This window comes from Durio zibethinus, chromosome 13 (genome assembly GCF_047325235.1).
Source record: "Durio zibethinus cultivar Kanyao isolate XHJ-2024 chromosome 13, ASM4732523v1, whole genome shotgun sequence".
Lineage (NCBI taxonomy): Eukaryota > Viridiplantae > Streptophyta > Magnoliopsida > Malvales > Malvaceae > Durio > Durio zibethinus.
The window spans coordinates 3219812-3240753 of NC_143174.1; the positions used below are offsets into that span (position 1 = coordinate 3219812).

General features: G+C 33.3%; 3 protein-coding genes, 1 non-coding gene and 2 pseudogenes across 5 annotated transcripts; 4 read left to right on the top strand and 2 right to left on the bottom strand.

The window, feature by feature from the left end:
• Positions 1-1251, top strand: LOC111304378 (F-box protein At2g27310 pseudogene; annotated as a pseudogene). The gene has a single exon (XR_016326854.1). The product of XR_016326854.1 is annotated as an F-box protein At2g27310 pseudogene (transcript).
• A 3879-nt stretch (positions 1252-5130) lies between these two features.
• On the top strand, positions 5131-6789 carry LOC111304379 (photosystem I subunit O-like; annotated as a pseudogene).
• TRNAQ-CUG (transfer RNA glutamine (anticodon CUG)) lies at positions 5698-5769 on the bottom strand. Its single transcript has one exon. It is a non-coding gene; the product is annotated as a tRNA-Gln (tRNA).
• Positions 6790-8586: 1797 nt separating the features above from the next.
• On the top strand, positions 8587-12019 carry LOC111302688 (uncharacterized). The gene is made up of 3 exons (XM_089742689.1): positions 8587-9506; positions 9632-9754; positions 10451-12019. The coding sequence occupies exons 1-3, from the start codon at positions 9267-9269 to the stop codon at positions 11813-11815; spliced, it is 1728 nt and encodes a 575-aa protein (XP_089598815.1). The 5' UTR covers positions 8587-9266; the 3' UTR covers positions 11816-12019.
• Positions 12020-13907: 1888 nt separating this feature from the next.
• On the bottom strand, positions 13908-17323 carry NIT4 (nitrilase 4). The gene is made up of 4 exons (XM_022900930.2): positions 16715-17323; positions 16177-16470; positions 15087-15368; positions 13908-14342 (listed from the first exon to the last, which is right to left on the bottom strand). The coding sequence occupies exons 1-4, from the start codon at positions 17031-17033 to the stop codon at positions 14191-14193; spliced, it is 1047 nt and encodes a 348-aa protein (XP_022756665.2). The 5' UTR covers positions 17034-17323; the 3' UTR covers positions 13908-14190.
• An 850-nt stretch (positions 17324-18173) lies between these two features.
• LOC111303824 (uncharacterized) lies at positions 18174-20485 on the top strand. Its single transcript, XM_022900279.2, has 3 exons — positions 18174-18314; positions 18876-19058; positions 20092-20485. The coding sequence occupies exons 2-3, from the start codon at positions 18900-18902 to the stop codon at positions 20257-20259; spliced, it is 327 nt and encodes a 108-aa protein (XP_022756014.2). The 5' UTR covers positions 18174-18314; positions 18876-18899; the 3' UTR covers positions 20260-20485.
• Positions 20486-20942: the final 457 nt, after the last annotated feature.

The following is a 20942-nucleotide window of genomic DNA, read 5'->3' on the forward strand; positions in this document are numbered from 1 at the left end:
TCCTACAAAAGCCTTCTCCTTACCACTTTCCCTCTTTGTCTCAACTCAAACAACAAAACTCTTCTCTTCCAAAAAAAAAAAAAACCAAAAATGTCCACGGCCGTCTTTCAAGGCGGCAACGCCAGCAACGAAAAAATCACCGCCGTCCAACCCGACGTCATCGAATCCCACATCCTTACCCAACTCGACGGCCCTTCCCTCGCCTCCCTCGCCTGTGCTTCGTCTCAATTACACGCCCTCGCTATCCAGGAAAATCTCTGGAAAAACATTTGCTCTTCCACTTGGCCTTCCGTTAATCACCCACTTGTTCAAGAAATTATCTCTACTTTCCCTTTCGGTCACCGTTCATTCTTCTACGACTCTTTCCCGTTTCCCGATCCCCAACCGTTAAAGCTCGACGTCAACACTTTGACTCTGCCAACGAAATTAATCTCTGTCGTTGATATTTTTTACCAAGGCAAAGTTATTTATTCTAAAGTTGAAGAAACGGAAACGTCAAGCAGCTGGTTTTTGTATTCACCGTTCCTGGTGAATTTACTTGACCCGAAAGATTCTGCTCCGACACCGATAAAATATTGTGGTGGCAGCAGAGATGAGACGTGGCTAAAGCATTTGGAGGAAAACTTGAGTTTAAGCTGGATAGTTATCGACCCGGCTCGGAAGAAGGCGGTGAATGTGTCCAGTAGGAGTGCTGTTTTGGTGCGACGGCACTGGTTGACGGGTGATGTGCAGGTGCGGTTTGGGACGGTGATGGTGGGAGATGGACGGCGGGGATCATCCAGAGAGTTGGTGGAGTGTAGGGTAGTAATCACGTGCGGGGGAAAAGAAGGAGGGGGGATGCACGTTAGAGAAGCGAGCATGGTGATGGAGGACATGGAAAGGAAAGGGTTGAATGGGAAGGATAGTTTGGTAATTTTGAAAGGGATTATGGGGAGTGGGAGGAGGAAGAAAAGGAATGGAAATGAAGGGAAAGAGAAGTACGAAGAGTTTGAAGAGAGGAAAAGGAAGAGGAAAGAAAAGCAGCAAAGGAAAGAACAAGCGTTGGATTTGGTTTGCATCACTATCGGCGTCGCCGGTTTTGTTACATTTTGCTTAGCTATGTTGCTCCGGTTACAACATTAACAAAAAAAATTACTAAATACTTTATAAAATACAATTTTGATTGTCAAAAGTACAGTGAATGTTTAAAAAAAAAATTGAGGAGTTAAAGTCTCCAGATTTATTATAAAATATTAATTTTTAATTTTTTAATCTTAATAATCTAAAATTTTTTTGACTTTAATTTATTCGATTTTATATAATTATTTTTTTAAAAAAATACTAAATAGATTTTAAATTTAAATTTTAATATATGTAATTTTTTTTGTCTCGAATTGTGATTTTTTTCTATTAAGAAAAAGGAAGGTATTAGAATTGTAAATTGTAATCGAAGGTTGTTTAATTAGTAAATTGATTTGTATCATTTTGTTCTTCTCATGCTTGGTAAAAATTAAAAGAAGGGTTATATTTGGAATGATACTAAAGTTTCCAATGGATTGATTTGACAAGTAAGCCAATGTAGCAAAGCAATATGGCTTTGATGAGACAGTTAGATAACGATTCATGCATGACGCTTATTTAAATTATTTGTGAATTATTCATGAAATTAATCAATTAATAATAAAAAAAATTCTTAAATTTTATTAATTTATTTAAATATATATTTTTATTTTTATTACATTTAAATAAATATTTAACTTTTAATTTACATTCAAATAAATCTTTAATTTTTAATTTAATCTTAAATTTATGCTTAAATAAATCTTTAGTATAAATTAATCAATTTTTACTTCAAAAATTTTAATGAAATGAAGTTTATGAACTCATAAATATTTTTATGAAATTTCATGTATCAATAAAAAATAAAAATTAATAGATAAATCAAATCAATAATTAACGAATTAACATATAATAAATGAAATAAACATTTAGTAAGAATTTAGATTTAGGATTTTCACCTTAAGACAAAATTTCATTGTTGTTGTTTTTTTTTTTTTTTTAAATGGAATGTTATCGAAAACAAAACAATATATAAAATGAATGAAGGACGAGATATAGAAGCATGAAATGAATGGTTTAAAAAAGGGAATAAATTAAGGGAAAAGACATGAGTATCAGTTTCAAGACGGTCTAATTGTTGGATTAATAATAGGCCGGCCAAATTAATTGTTTTTGGGCCGAACTATTTGGCCTGTGTCCACCGTCGTTGTTGCCATTGCCAACCTAAAACGGCTCTTTACTTCTTCTTGGTTATCAATTAGGCATTGCCGTATTGATGTATATATATATCCTCAAATTATACGATATCTACATGCAGATAATATCACAAATAATTATTAAATAATAGTAAAATATCTAATAATATTTGAATTTTAAAAATTTTCAACATAATATTTAATTTATAATATATATTAATTAATATAATATTTTAAGTGTTATTTATCAATCATATGTTATTATTTGAAATTAATAATATTAAAAATAAATATTATATTAATTAATTGATTTATAATTTAAATATCATAATAGATATTTTTAAAATTTAAATATCACATTAAAAATTATATTATTATTCATTTGTGACATTAACCTATAACTATAACGAAATACGGTCAATTTCCACTTAACTTTTATGAGTAGAAGAGAAAAACTAATATAAAAGATTATATAAAAATGTTACACCATATCAACACTTCATTTACTGTACATAATCTCCTTTTCACTTTTCAATCTAGACCCAATTTGAAAATTTTATTCGCTTCTCACAACCCTTGAATCCATCAACTTCTTTTATTCATCCTTCCAAGGGGTTTTCTGATTGAAGGATGGAAAGTTTTCCATGGAATCTCAAATGCAATGCAACCGGAAATCAAAGGTAGTGAGAATTTGAGATTGAGTTGGACTACTTTGATCTGTATGATGATTAAACAAGGAGTGAGAAAGATTCATCCTTTCTTCTACTTGATTCCTGCGACCTAGCCTAGCAGTACCTTCAAAAAGAATAGAGATGGGAACCTAGCTGTGACACTTTCCCAGGCTATGGTGGATTCGATGGCCAAGTGAAGTTTAAATTAGCTGAAGCATTTTTTTACTGAGATTTTAAAAAATTAAACTTACGGGTGAAATAGATTTGGAAAATCAGATTGGATTGAAAGGGGATGGCTTAGGCTCCATCGAATTGAAATCTAAATTTTGGAAAAACAAAAACGTATTGGGGAAAAAGGTTTTTTTATGAAAAATTTCAGTAATGACTTGGAGAAATGTGATGAAGTGTCATTTAATTATTAGAATAGAATATGAGCTGATATTATGTAACACTTTCATATATTCTTTTCCCTGAAGGTATATAGTTTGTGCTTCGCAAAAACTGCTAGGGAATATCAAAGTATTATCAGCGAACAAAGGCAACGACGAGCCCACTTCATCCGCTTAACTCCAACGTGGCTAAAAACTATTGACCAATTACAAATCCACGCAATCTTTCTCTTCCACAAAATCTTTATTTCATTTCAAACAACTAAAACTCGTTCCAAGGATTTAAATAACAATATACTAAGTATTATGGTAACATCATCATCCGTCATCACTATTAAAAAATTAAAAATAAAAATGCTAAACCCGATGGTCGCGACTTGTCACGAACACAAAAAATGATGTAATAATCAATAGGCTCATTATTCGGATTTTCATTCAAAATATATATAAAAAAATAAAACAAAGCCATTATGTGAGTAAAATTAAAAAGTTTTCATTCTAAAAAAACTTAAAAAATAAAATAAATACAGCTTCGATCAAACTCAAATACTAAATTAAGATAAGCGTAACCAATTAATTAAAGGTAAGCATTGCTATTTAACTTAAATTTTCTTTTTTATTTTTGAAATTTTTGCAAAAATTATATTATAAACTGGTGAGTTATACTATGAGATCCATATTGAAGGCCTAAGGTGAGAAGGATGCAATTAGGATTTTGGAGCCTTCTGTTTCTAAAGCGAGAAAGGGGTAGGCGATTGAAGCTTTCAGGAGAAAAGAAAGAAGATGAAGGAAAAAAGAGGAGAAGAAAAGAGACTGTGTTTGGAGTTGGACGCTGAATGGAACATTATTAATGGAGGGAACCTAGAGGCTGGAGCAGGAGTTTCGAGTTTGGAAGGAGGAAAATAATGGTGCTGCTGGTGAGAGAAGAAAGATGAGAGAAATAAGAAATGGTTTAAGGTTTTATGATATTTTATTCATGAATTAAACGGTAAGTTTTCAAATTAAAGGGCAAAAAAAAAAAAAAAAAGGGAAAGAATTGGATGGATCTTGGCCTTCCATACTAGATTTTGGCCCAATAGTTTACAAGCTATTTGATTTATAGATTTATAAGATCCTTTACACTTTACATTAAGATTTTAATAAGTTTTTATTTGTATATTTATTTTTAGTTCACGTTAATAATATTTTTAAAAATATTTACAAAAATAAATAAATTATGAATGGTTGTATTATTTTTAAAAATTTTGTATTATGAAATATTTATAAATGAAGTATTATATTATTAATAAATAAAGTAAATGTGAATCTTTGATGATAAAATTTTAAGAAAATCTAAGTATTGATTCTATTAAAAATTTCTAATGATAAGAATCTTCAATACAAAAGACCCTCATTTACTCCCATTGTAATATCAGTATATATGGATTCTTGGCATTTAATATATTTTATTTTATTACCTATTAATATCAGTAAAAATTCATAGATAAGAATGAGTACTTTTCTAAATATGAATATTTACTATAATGACATAAATTATAAATTTTTATATAAATAAATGATTCTAGTGAAATATAAATTATTTTAAAAATCATTAAAAATTTTTTTATTATCATAAGTATAATTATTATGTTCTACAATAAATTTTATAAAATTAAAAAAATTTCATGACCGCAATAATCGTGATAGTGATTATTACGTTCGCAATCACGATAAATGCAATACGACAAAAACCTTGATCATAATCGCAATTTAAATACCTGAGTCACTCAACAATCTTACATCCACCACCACAAGCTAGCGCCGCACTATTCTTATTGAGTCACCACCGATCTGCCACTTGCCCTCAACCATACACCAAAAATGGCAGCTACATTTGCAACCCCGTCAACCATCGTTGGCCTTGGCACCACCACCTCGCTGTCATTAACCCCACCAAAGAAAACAACCCTCTCTTCTGATATGGTACACCATCCTTTTCCCTGGAGAATCCAACATTTTTGTCAATTATTAGTATTGTAATATTGTTAACATGACTTGTTTGTCAATTTTAGGCTTTTTGAAATCCCGGGTGACACTATTTCTTGATTGGGTAGATAACTCCATCAAGCATACCGGCAATCGATGGGAGAAGAGCTTGACAGGGCTTTTCTTTGACAGCATTGGAACTGAGCTTACTCACTTCCCTACACCTCCTGCTTCTAGTACCACAATTTCTTGCTACAATTTTTTTTTTTGTGGCTTTGTGTTTACAGCCAATTTTAGCCCAAAAAATTCAATACCAAAAGCCCAAAGGCAAAAGGTTCAGTATCAGATATTTGGGTCCAGATCCCATTGAAGCCCAACCAGTTTGCCCAGTGTAGCAATAATTCTGGACAAAAAAATCGAAAATTGAAGGCAGAAAATAGGTCCCACCGAGATTTGAACTCGGGTTACTGGATTCAGAGTCCAATGTCCTGACCACTAGACCATGGGACCAAGTTGTTATATCCACTGTGTACTTATTTATATAAATTTATAGCATTGTCCCAAAACATTTATTTTCAATCTTTCTCTGACAAAGTTTAGACATCTCTGGTAGAGCATTGACCCAATAATTGTCAAGAAACTTTGATCTATGTACTGATAATTTTAGTCATTAATGATTAAAAGATGAAGACAAACTTAAATTTAACCTATCATTGCTTCCTTTAGGAGAGTTATAAAAGTATAGGATTCTAGTCTCTTCTTCCCTTATTAACTTCTTACATATACTCCAAGCATAAAAATGAAGATGACCGCCTCTTAAAAAAAATCATTTATTTTTTCTTTGTGGTTGACCAGCATTGTGCTTAATTATTAGAATTAAGAGTTTAATACTAGCAACATTTTATTAATATATTATATGGATGTTGCATAAGTGGATTCACTTTTTATGAAAGGGTGTCTATTGACACCCAAAAATTGAAAAAATAATAAAATTTAAAAGAATTTGTTAATATATACTCCCAAATTTTTTCCTAAACATCCCTAAAAATTGAAAAAAAAAATGCGATGGACATCCCTTTTGTTAATAAAATTAACACTTCTATGAACAAATTTATATATATATAAATTATAAGTGGATATTTTTGACAAAATCTTGAATCTACCATTAAGTTGTTGACAAAATAATTTTTTGATATAAAAATTTGAGATAAGGAAAAAAATTACAGATTTAAATTGCAAATTTTTTGAATATTATCTTTTAATAATAGTTATGTAAATCGATTTAATTTAGTTTTCAGTATATTTATCTACACTCCCAAGTGTTTTTCTTTTTATTTATTTTTGTGATTTTAATTTCTCTTTTATTTGGACAGTAAATGTTGCTGTGTCTAATGTCTAACTTAAGTTATTAACCATTGACTTTTTGTTTCAATGACCAGGCTGTGGTTGGTACTGTGGCATCTAGGACTGTTCATCACTCTTACTTCTGGATAAATTGGATTGAAGGGAAGAACTGAGGAGTACTTTTAAAGTCTAATCTCACCTCTTATCTTTTGCAATCTATTTATGAAATGATATTTTCGGTTTTTCCTTCTAACTCCTTGTTCAAAAGAATCATTCTCTTTGCTTTCTTTCTGTTGTAAAACAATATCTAGTTGTATGCATGTTTCCTTTATTTCCTTTCAATGCAAAAAAGATGGATTCTCTTAACAAAATTAACTATGCTTCTTTTGACTTTGGGGAAGAGAATAAAGGTTTTCCTTTTCAAACTTCTTTCCCTTTTTGTTAGGAATAATTGGACAATCTAACCAATTTTAATATTATTTTTTTGACATGGAAATGATCTTACATTTAAAATCCAAAAATTAAACCTATAAGTAAAAATTATTCTATTATTATCAAAATGTTTTATTTTAAAAAAAATAAGATAAAATTGTGAAAGTAAACTTTTGAATAAGACAATAATTCATAATGAACTCTCCAACAAACATTTTTATATATACCATATTGTTTAAACTTTGAATTAAGCTAGATGATCCATTTATATACCACTATGATTTAAAATGTTAGATTTTTATAAATTTGATGAATGGTGTATTTATATTATATAAAATATTAAAATTTATATATTAAAATTTATTTTATATAAAAATTATATTACAAGTATCAATATAAAAATATAAAATATATATTTTTAATTTTATTAAATTTATATATAATTATTTATAAAAAAATTTAAATTATATTATATTCATATTTAAATTTTATATTATATTTATATTATATTATGATAATGTTTTTTAAATTATCAAATTAAGTTACCCTGCGTTTTTTGTTGATTAAATTTCAGGTAAAAGTAGCCGTTGAATTCTCTCATCGTGAAAACTACTCCTAACGTACAAGCAGACCTTGAAAACAGTGTTACTTGCCTCGAACAAAGAGGCACCTTTGAGACAACGATACACGCCATTGACGTGGACCGTCGCTTCCACTTCAGCTAAACCAATTCAACATAAATTTTCGACCGTACCCTGCCTGTCCAGTATACATTTACAAGCCTTCGGACCAAAACATTAATAGAAACAAATCCGATACCGTTTTACACCAATCCCGCCCGCCCTTTTCCTCAAAATTTTCCTGCTGAGAATTCCAAACTCAAGACGGGAATTATTATCAGAGTGGCTAGCCACAAACAATGCCAAAAAAACTGGGTCCCCATTAATATTTGAGTAATATTTTCTTTTTCAGAGAAACAGCTAAGGAAAATCCCACAGATTAAATCCCATACCATTTGAGCCGTTAGTGGGTACCTACATCCTGGCCTCATCTCTCAATAAATTTTTTATTGGTTGTTTGATAAAGTTAGGGCACCAAGTTATTTGGTTCAAAATTATATGAAGTTCTCCCTATTTGTCTTATTTATAGGGAATTAACGAATTTTTTTAATTTTATAAATAAAATTAAGAGATTATTTATTATTATTATTATTATTATTATTATATTTTAAAAGATATGTGACTTTTTAATAAGACGTGGCATAGTTTACAATGACCATTAATTTGAGATAAATTTTATTGAAAATATTAGTAAAGGATTATAACAATTTAATCTAAGATCACTTTTCTATTGAGGTTGAATGAATATTATGAATTAAAACTTTTAGAAGTAAATTTATAATAGACAAAAATAAATACAGAGCAGGTAGTCTAGTCAAGATTCTGACAGTTCATTTACAAATGGACGTCTGCGATTGGATACAAGCAATCTCACCTGTACGCCACGTCGTTCCTTCTACTCATTTAATCAACCCAAAAGGTTTCTGAATCAAAGCCATCAACACTTAAAAATAAAACAGCTCAAAATCTCTTCCCTTTTTTCTCTCAAATCTTTCGACAATCCCATTTTTTTGTTGTTGTTGTTGACAGCTGCCCACGTCTTGTAAAACCTTTTTCTGATCTTCTTTTATGGTATTTGACACTGTTTCTTTCTTCCCTCCTGTGAAAACCTGAAGAATAAGAAGAATCTTTGATTGTCACTTTCTTTGATAAATTCTAGGCAAAAAAGAAAAGATGGGTACTCATGATCAATCTTCTTTCATGATCTTTTCTCCACCTTGCCCTCTCTATCGCATTTAAAAACTTTGCTTTCTTTCAGAACCAAAAAAAAAAAAAAACAATCTTCAAATTTTGGTTCATTTCTACTCTTGAATGGTATCAAAAGTAAAAACTTTTGGTCCAAAAATACTTCAAATGCTTGAAATTGATTCACCAAATTTGAGACCAAATTCTTGTGAAAAAAGGGAATAAGTAAAACTTGCAACGTCATGGCAACAACACCAAAACGTGGAGGGAATAGGTAAAAGGGCATGTAAGATTAGAAAACGAGGTTGTTCTTCATCTTCATCATCATCTTTGATCCAAAAATACAGATTCAAGCGTGCAATTTTGGTTGGAAAAAGAGCAGGATCAACTACCCCTGTTCCTACATGGAAAGCAGCTTCTTTAGCGATGCCAAGTTCTGAATTTCCCACCAAGGGTTCACCAAAGACTGTTACCAAAACCAAACAAGCCTCAGTTTCTGCTAGAAAACTTGCTGCCACTTTGTGGGAGGTTAATACAATCCCTTCCCCACAAGCAAAGGAAGATTTGGAGAAGAAAGATAGGAGGAGAAAATTGCCTAGAGTTGCAAAAATGGCTCATAGTTTGCCGCCAAATATGTCTGATCCGCCTTATAGTCCTATTTCAGAGGTGGGATTCTTATGCTTTGATCATCTTGAAGTTTTAGAAAACATTTTCTTATTGAAAGTTTGGTGTGTGTGTGTGTTTTTTTTTTACCTGTTGATTTTGTTTTGTTTTGCTGTTGAATTTTATAGAAGATGGATCAAGCCAGAATCAAATCTCATAGGAGAAGAGCTTCAGTTGTTTCTCAAAAGCTTCAAGTAACTGATTATAAGTTGGGGAGCTTGGACACTGTTGGCAATGCTAATGTGATGGAGGTGATAAATCAATTTTGAAAATTTATTTTCTTTGGCTTTAATTTTCTGTTTTCTTCCCTTTCAGTCTGGATTTGTTAGGTCTCATTTTCAGCATTTTTTTTTCGAAGAAAAAAAATATGAGAACATATAATCGAAAGCCAAAAACAAAAAACAACACGAAACTGAGAGAATTTCACATATAATGTTTTGGCAAATGGATGTTCTATCGTTGTTTTCTTCAAAATGGATCTCTCAAGGTTTTCGGATGGCAATTCATATTTTAGAATTTTTTTAAAAAATTTTATCTTGAAAATAGAAATGGAACATTGATAATGACAACTGCACAGAAATATCCACCATTTCATTTTCAACCAGGTGTTTGTATTAGATATATTTCTTCAGGTTTTGAATTACTAACCTGCAGTCTCATTGTGCTCCAAAATCTGCTTTTTATAATTTATTATGTTTTATATTTATATATATGTCCGTTTTGTTATATGTCTGGGTAATAGCATAAATAATGAGCAAGGAATTTGATACATTGGTATTGCCTTTGCTTCTTTTTTGTTATTTTGAGAGTATGTTTTGCTTTGAGTGATTTTATTCAGTTTGGTACTTGAGAATTTACCGCAATAAACTTGGAGTTGAATCGTCATTCTACTGAAAATAGGAAAAGTAAGCAAAAATAATGTTACTGATGTCATGCCATGAATGCAGATTGAAACTCATTCTAGGGGTAAAAATCATGCTGGATGCATGATTGGAATTAGAACTCGTTTAAAGGATGTCAGTAATGGTCTAGCCACTTCTAAAGAACTCCTAAAAGTTTTGAATCGTATTTGTGGTCTTGAAGAGCAACATTCATCAGGCATGTCCCTTGTCTCCGCCCTGCGTGTTGAACTTGATAGAGCACGCATCCAAGTTGATCAATTGATCCAAGAGCAACGATCTAATCGCAATGAAATTGAGTACCTCATGAGGCATTTTGCAGAAGAAAAGGCAGCTTGGAAGAGAAAGGAGCGTGAGAGAATTCGTGATGCCATAGCATGCATAGCAGAAGAGCTTCAAGTAGAGAAGAAACTCAGGAGGCAAACAGAGAGATTGAACAAGAAGCTTGGAAAAGAATTGGCAGATACAAAGGCAATGCTGTCAAAGGCAACAAAAGAGCTTGATTGTGAGAAGAAGGCAAAAGAAATATTGGAGCAAGTCTGTGATGAGTTGGCTAGAGGTATTGGAGAAGATAGAGCCATGGTTGAAGAACTGAAACGAGAGTCAGCTAAAGTGAGGGAAGAAGTGGAGAAGGAAAGAGAAATGCTTCAGTTTGCTGATGTATTACGAGAGGAGAGAGTCCAGATGAAGCTTTCCGAGGCTAAATATCATTTTGAGGAGAAGAATGCCGTTGTTGAAAAGTTGAGAAATGAACTTGAGGCCTACCTAGGAACAAAAATAGGTGAAGAAAATGGTGATGGTTCTCCGAATCTACGGAGAATCAAGGAGCTCGAAGCTTATTTGAAAAATATTGATTTTGGATCAGGTCAAGCGGCAGAGAACGATGTGGATAAAGGTGAAATTGCGGATGGAGAAGAGTGTGAAGCAGATGACTCAGCTGATAGTGATCTTCACTCCATTGAATTAAATATGGATAACCATAACAGGAGCTACAAGTGGAGTTATGCTTGTGGAAATTATGCTGAAGTTGAATCAAAGAAGAATTCTGTTGAAAAAGAAAATAAGAGGAGGAAATCTCTCTCAGAGAAAATTTCTTGGGGAAATATTTGCTTAGAAAGAGGAAGTGCTAATTCTACAGAATGGGACTTTGTCCTTAAAAGCCAGGAAAAATTAGATGGCTTTGAGAGGGATCAGACGTACATTCCAGCTTCACAAGTTCAGGCACAGGATTACGAAGATGAAATTAAAAGATACAGATCAGTTAAGAGTCTTAGAGATCACATATTATCTAGTAATAAAATAGCACCCATCCAAAGCTTTTCCAGTCCAACCCGGCAATGGAGCCAGTCCATGCATTTTCAGGAGCCTAAGTTAGTTGGCATCAGAGGTGAAGGCCGAACTTCAACAGGCTAAGAGAGAAGAAACATTTAATTTTTTGTTTTCCTTTCCTGACTAATGCTTTGTTGCATTTTCTTGAAATTCAAACATTCTCACTGGGAATTTATTTATGTTGATTAATTGCAAACTCCAAAAAGCGAGACTGTAAATAAACTCCTAGGCTGTATGATTCTGGTATAATTTATGGATACAAATTGTTCTACAAGAATAGAGCTTGGCAAAATACTTAATTGCTTTTTTTTAGTCAGTTCGAGGGTTTTTGAACCATAAATCTTGAGCCGTAGCAACCTCTACACTGAACTGCTAGGGTCTGTTCCATTGCACTGTTCTCAAATTCTGACGAAGAAACTGACTCGTAACGGCTGCCACCAACCATTATTTGGTTATGTTCTGTCCAGCAATCCATGAGGCTTTTCATTTGGAGCGATCTGCTAAGGCTGAATTGGAATTTAAGAGGATCAAGACATGAATAGGCTAAGGGTTCCTATGTCTCCTTAATCCTTTCTCCTTGTTTCTTTGAATTTCAATCTTGATTAATAGACACTTTGCAGCCTAGTTTTTAACCTTTGTGTTCTGTTCTATTCTCGATTATTTTATTTTTTTTTGGTCAAATTCTGACAACCAAAGTCGAGCAATGATGACCAAGCACAACTCAATTATTATGTAGATGTGAAGACTTCATGTGGCTCTAATTGGGCAGAATAAGTTGATTTTTGAGACAAGGTTAAGAGTAACCATTTTATAATACCCCAAAAAATAAAATTTTATATTATTCTCGATTATTTCCAACATGGTACTTGGTATTTTATGTATTCTATACATACTAAGTCACCATCACCCATGTGACTTCATGCGACCAAATTGTGTAGAATGAATTGTATCAGAATCTACATTTGACAAAACTCCAACAGCTCACATGGCTTGTATGATAACTCAACATTGTCGTTTTTCCTCGTAAAAATATCAGTTTCTTCATGTCTTCGTTCTCCAGGCCCCTAGGGGTCCTTTTTTAAGTCTAATCTTGAATTATTTTACCAACAACCAATTGCTGGACACATTTCCATAATTGAACTAATATTGAATGGTATCTAAGTTCTGATAATTGAACTTGTAGGAGTACCACCCAATATTTTGGTTTGGTTGGTTGTGTACTTGTCAATGGTTTATGTTGCCTCGTATCGAACTTAACTGAGACTCATCTCTTTTGTTTCAGTATTTGATTAATGAGTTTGTTTTTTATATACTGTTAGTAAAAGTTTTTAATTTTACAAGCAAATATAATTAAAAGTGATACAATGAATGAAATAATTTTTCCTTGACCGATTAACCTAGAAGTTCATTTCCAACTCAATAATATTTTTCTTTTTGCACAAGAAAAAGCGCTCTGCTCTAACATCACTCTATTCTTACTACTTGAGCTAAATCTGGATTGGTGTTAGTACTTAATACTACCAAGAAAGAAATGATACATGTCATGCAAGTTTTTGTTGGATACAAATTGTGCCAAAAAAAAAAAACATGTTTTGATAAAACGAGGGAAGGCTATGTACATTTTGACCCATGATTCAGTCAATCCCCATATCCACCAATAAAGAAGAAAATTTGTTGTTGGGCAAGACAATCAATACCATTGCTGTCTAACAACTAACAGTTAATATTAAAATTATTAGTTAGACTGAATTTTTTACAAGAAAAAAAAATCCTAATTTGAAGATAGAGAGAAGGGATTAAGGTACTAAGATTTAAACCCTAAACTTATAATAACGTATACCTTAAAGTTGAGAACATGACCAATTGAACCAATGCTCAAGGTTAGCAGACTCTTTTTACTAGAGAACATAACTTCTAGTCCTATAGATCTAAAATTCTTAGTTGGGCACGAGATTAAGTCCCAGCTAATCAAATTGAGCATTGTAGGAAGCAGGAGCATAAATTATATAAACGGTTCCAATTATTCTGTAACTTGGAATCCCAATGACAAAATCATTTTGGTGGAATTTCCTAGACATAAAGAGCATATCAATGAGGAGGCAGGGGCAAGTAGAAGGAACTTAACTTCCTGCATACTAGCTAATGAATTCCAAAATAAACTTTCAAACCGAGAAAATTGACAGTCAAAAAGTAATGATATTGGTATAAAATAAACTGCTTTGATGCAGCACCAATCCATGAAGTAAACTCGTGAGATTCACAGAAGCAAGGTTTGTATCATTACCGATTCTAAACATTAGACGAGATACACATGCCCACAAAGTAATTTTCTACTTATGGATTCGTATTAACAATTTACATCTGTCGAATGATACTCAAAACCGATAACAACAGTCATCAGATGGCTTTAGAACTTTTATTCATCTGCCTATTAGTGAGGGACGAAATGAGACCACACACTATTTGTGAGTGTCTTCAGGTTTTTTAGATGCTGATGTAAAAGTAACTGGTTTTGCAGGATGGTCTCTCACAATCAAGCTAAGCACTTCCGGTCTTGAATAATGCCCAACCACATCAAAATCGAATTTCGCCCGAGCTATTTCTCCAAGATCTGGGAGTCATTCGGTTATATCATTAATTTGGGTTAGTCACCATAAAAAAGACCATGCTAAGCTTTGGCACACTCAATATAACCAGTGGAGAAGAAACATGTAAAGGGCGCAACCAATCAGAAATAGTAATCCTGCCTACAAGAACTTGCACAGGCAGACAGAAGAGAGAGACAAGAACATGTAGACACACAAAAACAGAGACATGAACTGTGGAGAGAGGATGAGAGAAAGAGATTAAACCCTAAAGCCTGAACTTACCGCCCAGATGCAATAATGTTACGGGAACTGAAACTGTATAATTTTCCTTGGTATAGTCTGTCAGAAAACTAGTCAGTATGCAATTCGGTAGATAGGAAAAGTTTTCCAATAGTTGGGCATAGTTGTATCAGTGATTGTGCCTCTTATAATTCGAACTTGAGAGCTATGATACTATTTTAAATTGAGTGATCAATTATCTTAAAAGGTTAAGCTTATAGGGAAGGGCCCAATTATTATATTTAAGTTATAACAGGACTATTGATCTTACTTCCATCAACATCTCGAGAAAATTGTTCTGCTTCACCTTATTCGGGTGCCAGATGACAGGACAGAAAATAGCCAGATTCTGAATGGTTGGTTAATAACTTAAGACATTCTCTCTAACACATTCTCCCTGACACAACCAAATGTAGGTAATCTAGTATGTTTTGGCCAAGTTAGAAAGAAATTTTAGGAGATATTAAATCATAGATTACTGTACAAACCTAGATCTGCTGATACAAGTGCCTCCCCATTGTAATTGGGACCAGCCAGAATAGCTCCAGATGGTGATATAATGACACTCCCTCCGGCACAGACAACAGAATCTGGAGTGAGTTCGTCTTCTGTCCCAGAAAACAGATAATCTGGAGGAGATGGGTAGTCTTTCCTCCGACAGAACTGGTTGGCTGACAAGACAAAACAGCCACCCTCAAGAGCGATATGGGTCATTGATGCTTGCCACACATCCCTGGAATCAGCAGTAGGTGCACAATATATTTCAATACCTGCAAACATTGAAGCCTTGCAAAGTTAAAGCATAAAAACTGTGATGAGTTAAACTAGAAAGCTCAATACATGGTTTCCATAAATGTTGCTCATAGAATGAATGAGATTGAGATCACTGCTACCTTTCATTACATGTTAATTTTCCTTCTGAAATACATAACAGGGAGGACAGGTACTATGACACAAATTCTAGGAGCAGAAATTTGACAGTTATTTAAATCAATGCTGAGTAAGTTCTGCAAAACTAAACCTTTGCATCTGGATAATTCTTTGGAGTTGAATACGACTGATCTTGGGATAACTTGGACCTATCATGATCAAGTATCCACTATCTAGTCACTGAAACTCATGCATTCAACAAAGGCATAGCACTTGATTGCTGGCATAAATATGAGAGAGAGAGAGAGAGAGACTAGACAAACAAGCATTTGACCTGAATGGTGCACTAGAATTTCAATTTACTCCAGCCAATATCACTTCAGCTCTCTCAAACAGAAACTCATTCCATGCATGGTGCTCATAAAGTAGACAAGAGTCAACTTCTTAAAAGGCTCCAGTCATTAAGCAAAGGTTCTAGTTATGGGCCATTCTTATTTAAGCTAGAATCCGTAAAAAAATTAAACCTCTGAAACCCAAAATAGGGAAATGAAAATACATATTTACTCCAAAAATATATGAAAAAAGAAAACATTATTATAAACCAGGCAGGCAGCATGAAGAAAAGCACGAGGGCCGGTGTCAAAGGTATATATGCCCTGCATTATTTACTTCAGCATTAAAACGTAAGTGAAGGACCAAAAATCCAACCTTTTGCATACATTGCTGTCCTCAGAAGTGGCATTCTATTTTCCCAACAAATGGCAGCACCTATTTTTCCAATTGGAGTCTCAAAAACTGGAATTGTTGATCCATCTCCAAATCCCCAAATTATACGCTCCAATGCTGTGGGCATGATCTTTCGGTGCTTCCCCAGGAACCGACCTTGAGAGTCAAAAAACAGAACTGTACAATATAAAGTATATCCATCTCTCTCTATCACACCCATCACCAAGTACACCTTATGCTTTCCAGCCATGGCTGCCAAACGATCAACTTCAGGACCTGCAATTAGCAAAAGCCACTGATATGAAACAAGATGTTAAATGGAGTTTCAAATACATTTGCAAATTGCAAAGGATGATATACAAAGAGTTTAGCAATCTATTATAAATGCATAAACAAAAAATCATCCATTTGCATTATCATATCAAATATATATATATATATATATATATACCCATTATTTGTCGTACCAATATATATATAAAAAAATTTTAAAAGAAAGAAGCAAGTGTTTGATTCAGACCAGGAACATCAATGGCTGAAGCATGATATTTCCGAAACTCTTCCTTCCCTTTAGCAGTTCGGTTCCCAATGGTAACACCAAAATTCGAGCCGCGTGGATATCCTCCTATAAACGCTTCAGGGAACACCACCAGCTGAGACCCGTACCCAGCTGCTTCAGCCAACAACCTCTCCGCCTTATCTAAAGTAGCAGGGGTGTCATAGAAAACGGTTGAAGCTTGGACCACGGTTGCTCGAACGGTAGTGGAGGAGGCGTCTCCACCCATGTCCACCTCGGCGAAGAGCGGTCCGTCAGGTTGTGGGACAGGGACTAGTGACATCTTGTGTTTGGGAGTTGAATTGTTGATTTGTTTGTCAGCTAGTAGAGAAGTTTGCACATGGAATGGTAGTTGTTGTAAAATAATAAAGAGGCTGATGCTGGAAAGAAGCCGTGGTTTCCAAAGCTTTTAGCCGTTTTGGGGTTACCAGAACTTTCTATTCTAATAAATTCCCTTTTTTTTCCTTCATGAATGACTGTGTGAACCTGTGTGAACCATGCTTGTTCTTGGTGGTGGCAGCGGATAACACCGCTCCCCGCCAAACCCATACCAACAGCCAACCATCCATCATCAAGTAAAGGAGCACCAATACACAATACAAGATAACTTTTTCATTTTTTAGCAAAAATGAAAAATTTTGAAAATTGTGTTGGGATGGTGTATAATTAGAGTGACCAATTATGTTAAACAAAGTGTGTATCCAATTATGTTACTAAGAAAGAAAGTGAAAAAAAGCATCTTTAATTCTCCAACTCAATATTTTGTAATCAAAGGCAGGCAGTGGATCAGCTTTGAGGACTAGCATGTACAATCTTTCATTTACAAATTGCTTCAAAAACACAAAAGCTTAAGGTAAAGCTATAGTAGTCCGACTTAATTATCCTATTTTTTTGTCTTTCCCAAATATATTCAACAACGAAGATGTCGAAAAATGCTGTAAATGCGGCCATTTCCCAGTTTGTGAAGCTTGACATTATATTAAAAAACGAGGGTATAATTGAGCTCCCAAAACCCAACAGTCTCAAAAAAAAAAAAAAAAAATCTCTAAGTTTTTAAGTTGAATCTAAAACATAATTAAGTTGATTTATTTAATTACCATTAAAAAGTAGCATCGAATAAATTTGAGATTTGAATTCCAACTTTTACTGTTTTCTTATTTTCAGGAAGAAACCTATGTAAAATTATTTTTTAAGCTGGAAACGATGGCATTTATGCCAAACTTGAAGGGGGGATTTGGATTCTGAGCTGGGCTCTTTAGAAACAAACGTTGAACTCAGAATCCACAAAAAAATGTAAACCTAAACCCAATCCAAAAGCAGCCCACTCCAATCTACTAATTCTAATTTCATTTTTATGTATGTTACTGCTTTCGAATGCAAATCAACGGAAACTTTCTTAATTGCGCCATCAACGGTTCGTTGCTTTATACTTTTTACAAAATTATAAAAAAAAAAAATCCAAAATAAAAACCTTAGCTTCAAAGCTCACTTAAAACTCTCAGAAAGAGAAATCAGAATGTGTCGATCCATCATGAATTTAGGGCCATCTCATCAACTTTGATCTGTAAGTTTTCCCCTTTCTAAGTTTTTTTTTTTTTTTTTTTTTTCAATTCGTCGCGTGTTTTCGTTGACGATTGTAAAATTAGGTTTCTGTTTTCATTTTTAAGAAAATTTAGGAATAAATTTCCTTTTTTAAAATGCTATTTGGGGGTTTCTTATCAATGTTAAATTTGACTTCACTTAGCTAATGTGAATGATGAAAAGGGGGGATTTTCTTTTTCATGGGTTTCCCTTAATTTTCTCGGCAACCAAGCAGAAAATTAATTTTTTTGAGCTGAAATAGACTGTTCAGAGTTACTTTTGAGGTATTTTTAGGTGTTAGGGTTTAGTTTATATGAAATTACCGCACTTTCTATGTGAATATCCATCTCAATTTTGCGTTTTATTTTTACTTTAATAAATTTGTTTAATCACGTATCACATGATTATAATAAGGGGATTCAGATAGAACAAACTATAAATGTTGAACTTTTGGCATTCCTACTGTCACTTAATTGAAGGAGTGTTTATGGTATGGTTTTTAATGAATGTTGAATGTGGTTTTTTTTTTTTTTTTTCATTACAGGCTTCATAAGAGAGTTACATAACCATGTCCAGACCCATGTTATTTGTTTTTCTATTACTTATACTCATTATCACCTCCCAGTTTGAGTGGAGACAACAACTTGTTGTTGATATTAACACGACCCCGACTCTAAACCAGAAGCAGCAACAAATTTCGAGAAGGGAAGAAGCTGTGAAAGAAAAGGTAACAGTTTTTTCAACTTGTAGCTAAAATTTCAACTTCTATCTGTTCTTGATAGAAAACACTTGGATAATGACATCAGTTGCATGGAAATGCACACCTTTTATATGTTATATTAATGTATAGTTGTTACTTATGCTGGGCTGCAAACCCATTTTTGTCTTCTTTTCTTTTTCTAATCAGCTTGCTGATGTTTGTTTATTCTAGTGTAGGAAGCTAGTTTGTTTAGAATAAAAAGTTTTTATATCCTTCTTCAGCAATTGCTTTTCTGTAACCTATCCTCTTGTGTTTTCTTTGAGTTTTATCATTATTCAAGATTTATGTTTTTTCAAAATTTGGTATCTTATCAGTATACATGACATTGACCTTTCGTCTCTAAAAAGAATCATATTATTGATGCATTGTTCAATATCATGTGATGTCCATAATATCCTTGATGCTTACTTCCATTCGATGTTAAAGGGCTTTTGCAGCTATTATGGTAAATAAGTTCTTGGCAATTAAGCCTTTTAGGACATGTTTAATAAGAGTTAAATAGTATCCTTTATCTACTGTTCATTTTGTTAATACTTCATATTGACCTCCTGATATTTACATCTTTTCCTCAACAAAACCTGTGAAGTAACTGATTAACCTAAGAGGTCACTCATTGCTTAGGCCCTATGTACCAAAACTCACAATGGTTGTCATGGAAAGCATTTCAATTTGACAGTAATTTATGCCTAGTGAGCTTGTTTATATTTCTGTCAATAACAAAGTTCTTGCTTTTCTCTGTTGTCACTTCTGTTGGCTAGTCTTAATTTCCTTTTGCTAGTAATTATTATGGTGTACCAATCTCCCATATTCACGTTAGTCTAGAAGCAACAGTGCTTTTTCAACCTCTGATATAACAAAGCATAGGAACTAGGTGCTCGGAAATATTTGCCTCCTGGAAGCAAATTATAATGGAGTTGTGTGTTTTTGTCAAGATTCATATTTTCTGCTGAGCTATTTAACTTCTGATTGACTTCTAGTGGAAATCGATCATTTGTTTCAGATCATCCTATCACAAGAGAAGAACATTCAAAGACTTAATGAACTTGTGCAGAGTCTTCAGCAGCAACTGTTGCAGTGCAAGGGCAATAACAAGACAACAAATGGCACTGTAAGCCATTTGACTGAACATGTTATTGAGCTTGAGCGGGAGCAGATCTTGGAGGACTAGGCTATGATATCTAAAAACATATGTTCTGATTGTGGTGCATTGAAGTTGTAAAATCATCCATGTAAGGGTAAGTTTGAAGTTCCATTTGTTGTAAGTTATATGGCCTTTTCCCGCCTCTTGTCTTCTCCATCTCTTTTAAAAGAAGCAGCGAAGCTATGCACGATATAAATTGTCCATCATACAATCCATAGTCATTGCTACGTGACTGCTGTTCATTGACTCTGCTACTTTGACGCTAACTAATCTTATGATGTTATTGTCTTGTATTAGAAATATGATCAGCACCCTTTAGTTGATTGAGAAAGACTAAAACTATGATGAAATATAGTGTTGGATAGTCGACTCAATATAGGCCTATGTTAGAATAGATAAGTTGTTGCCTGTCCTTTGCCAATATTGGACTAATGGAAATCTTTACCACCTCGAGACTTCAATCATTGAATAACAAAATGTTTGCTTTGTCTGTCCGCCCCCTGTTCAATTCCTATGACGGGGTTGACTTATCATTTTTTAGCAAATTGGTCAATCTGAAATATTATCTTAAATCGCCATTGCCTGGATGCTCCTGAAAGTTAGAAGGTCCACAAATGAAGATAAACAATCTTACTGCTTCAGTTAACCATATGTTTAAGGCTTTAAGCAGAAATTCCAAAATCCCAAATCTGTTGTAACTACCTATTACT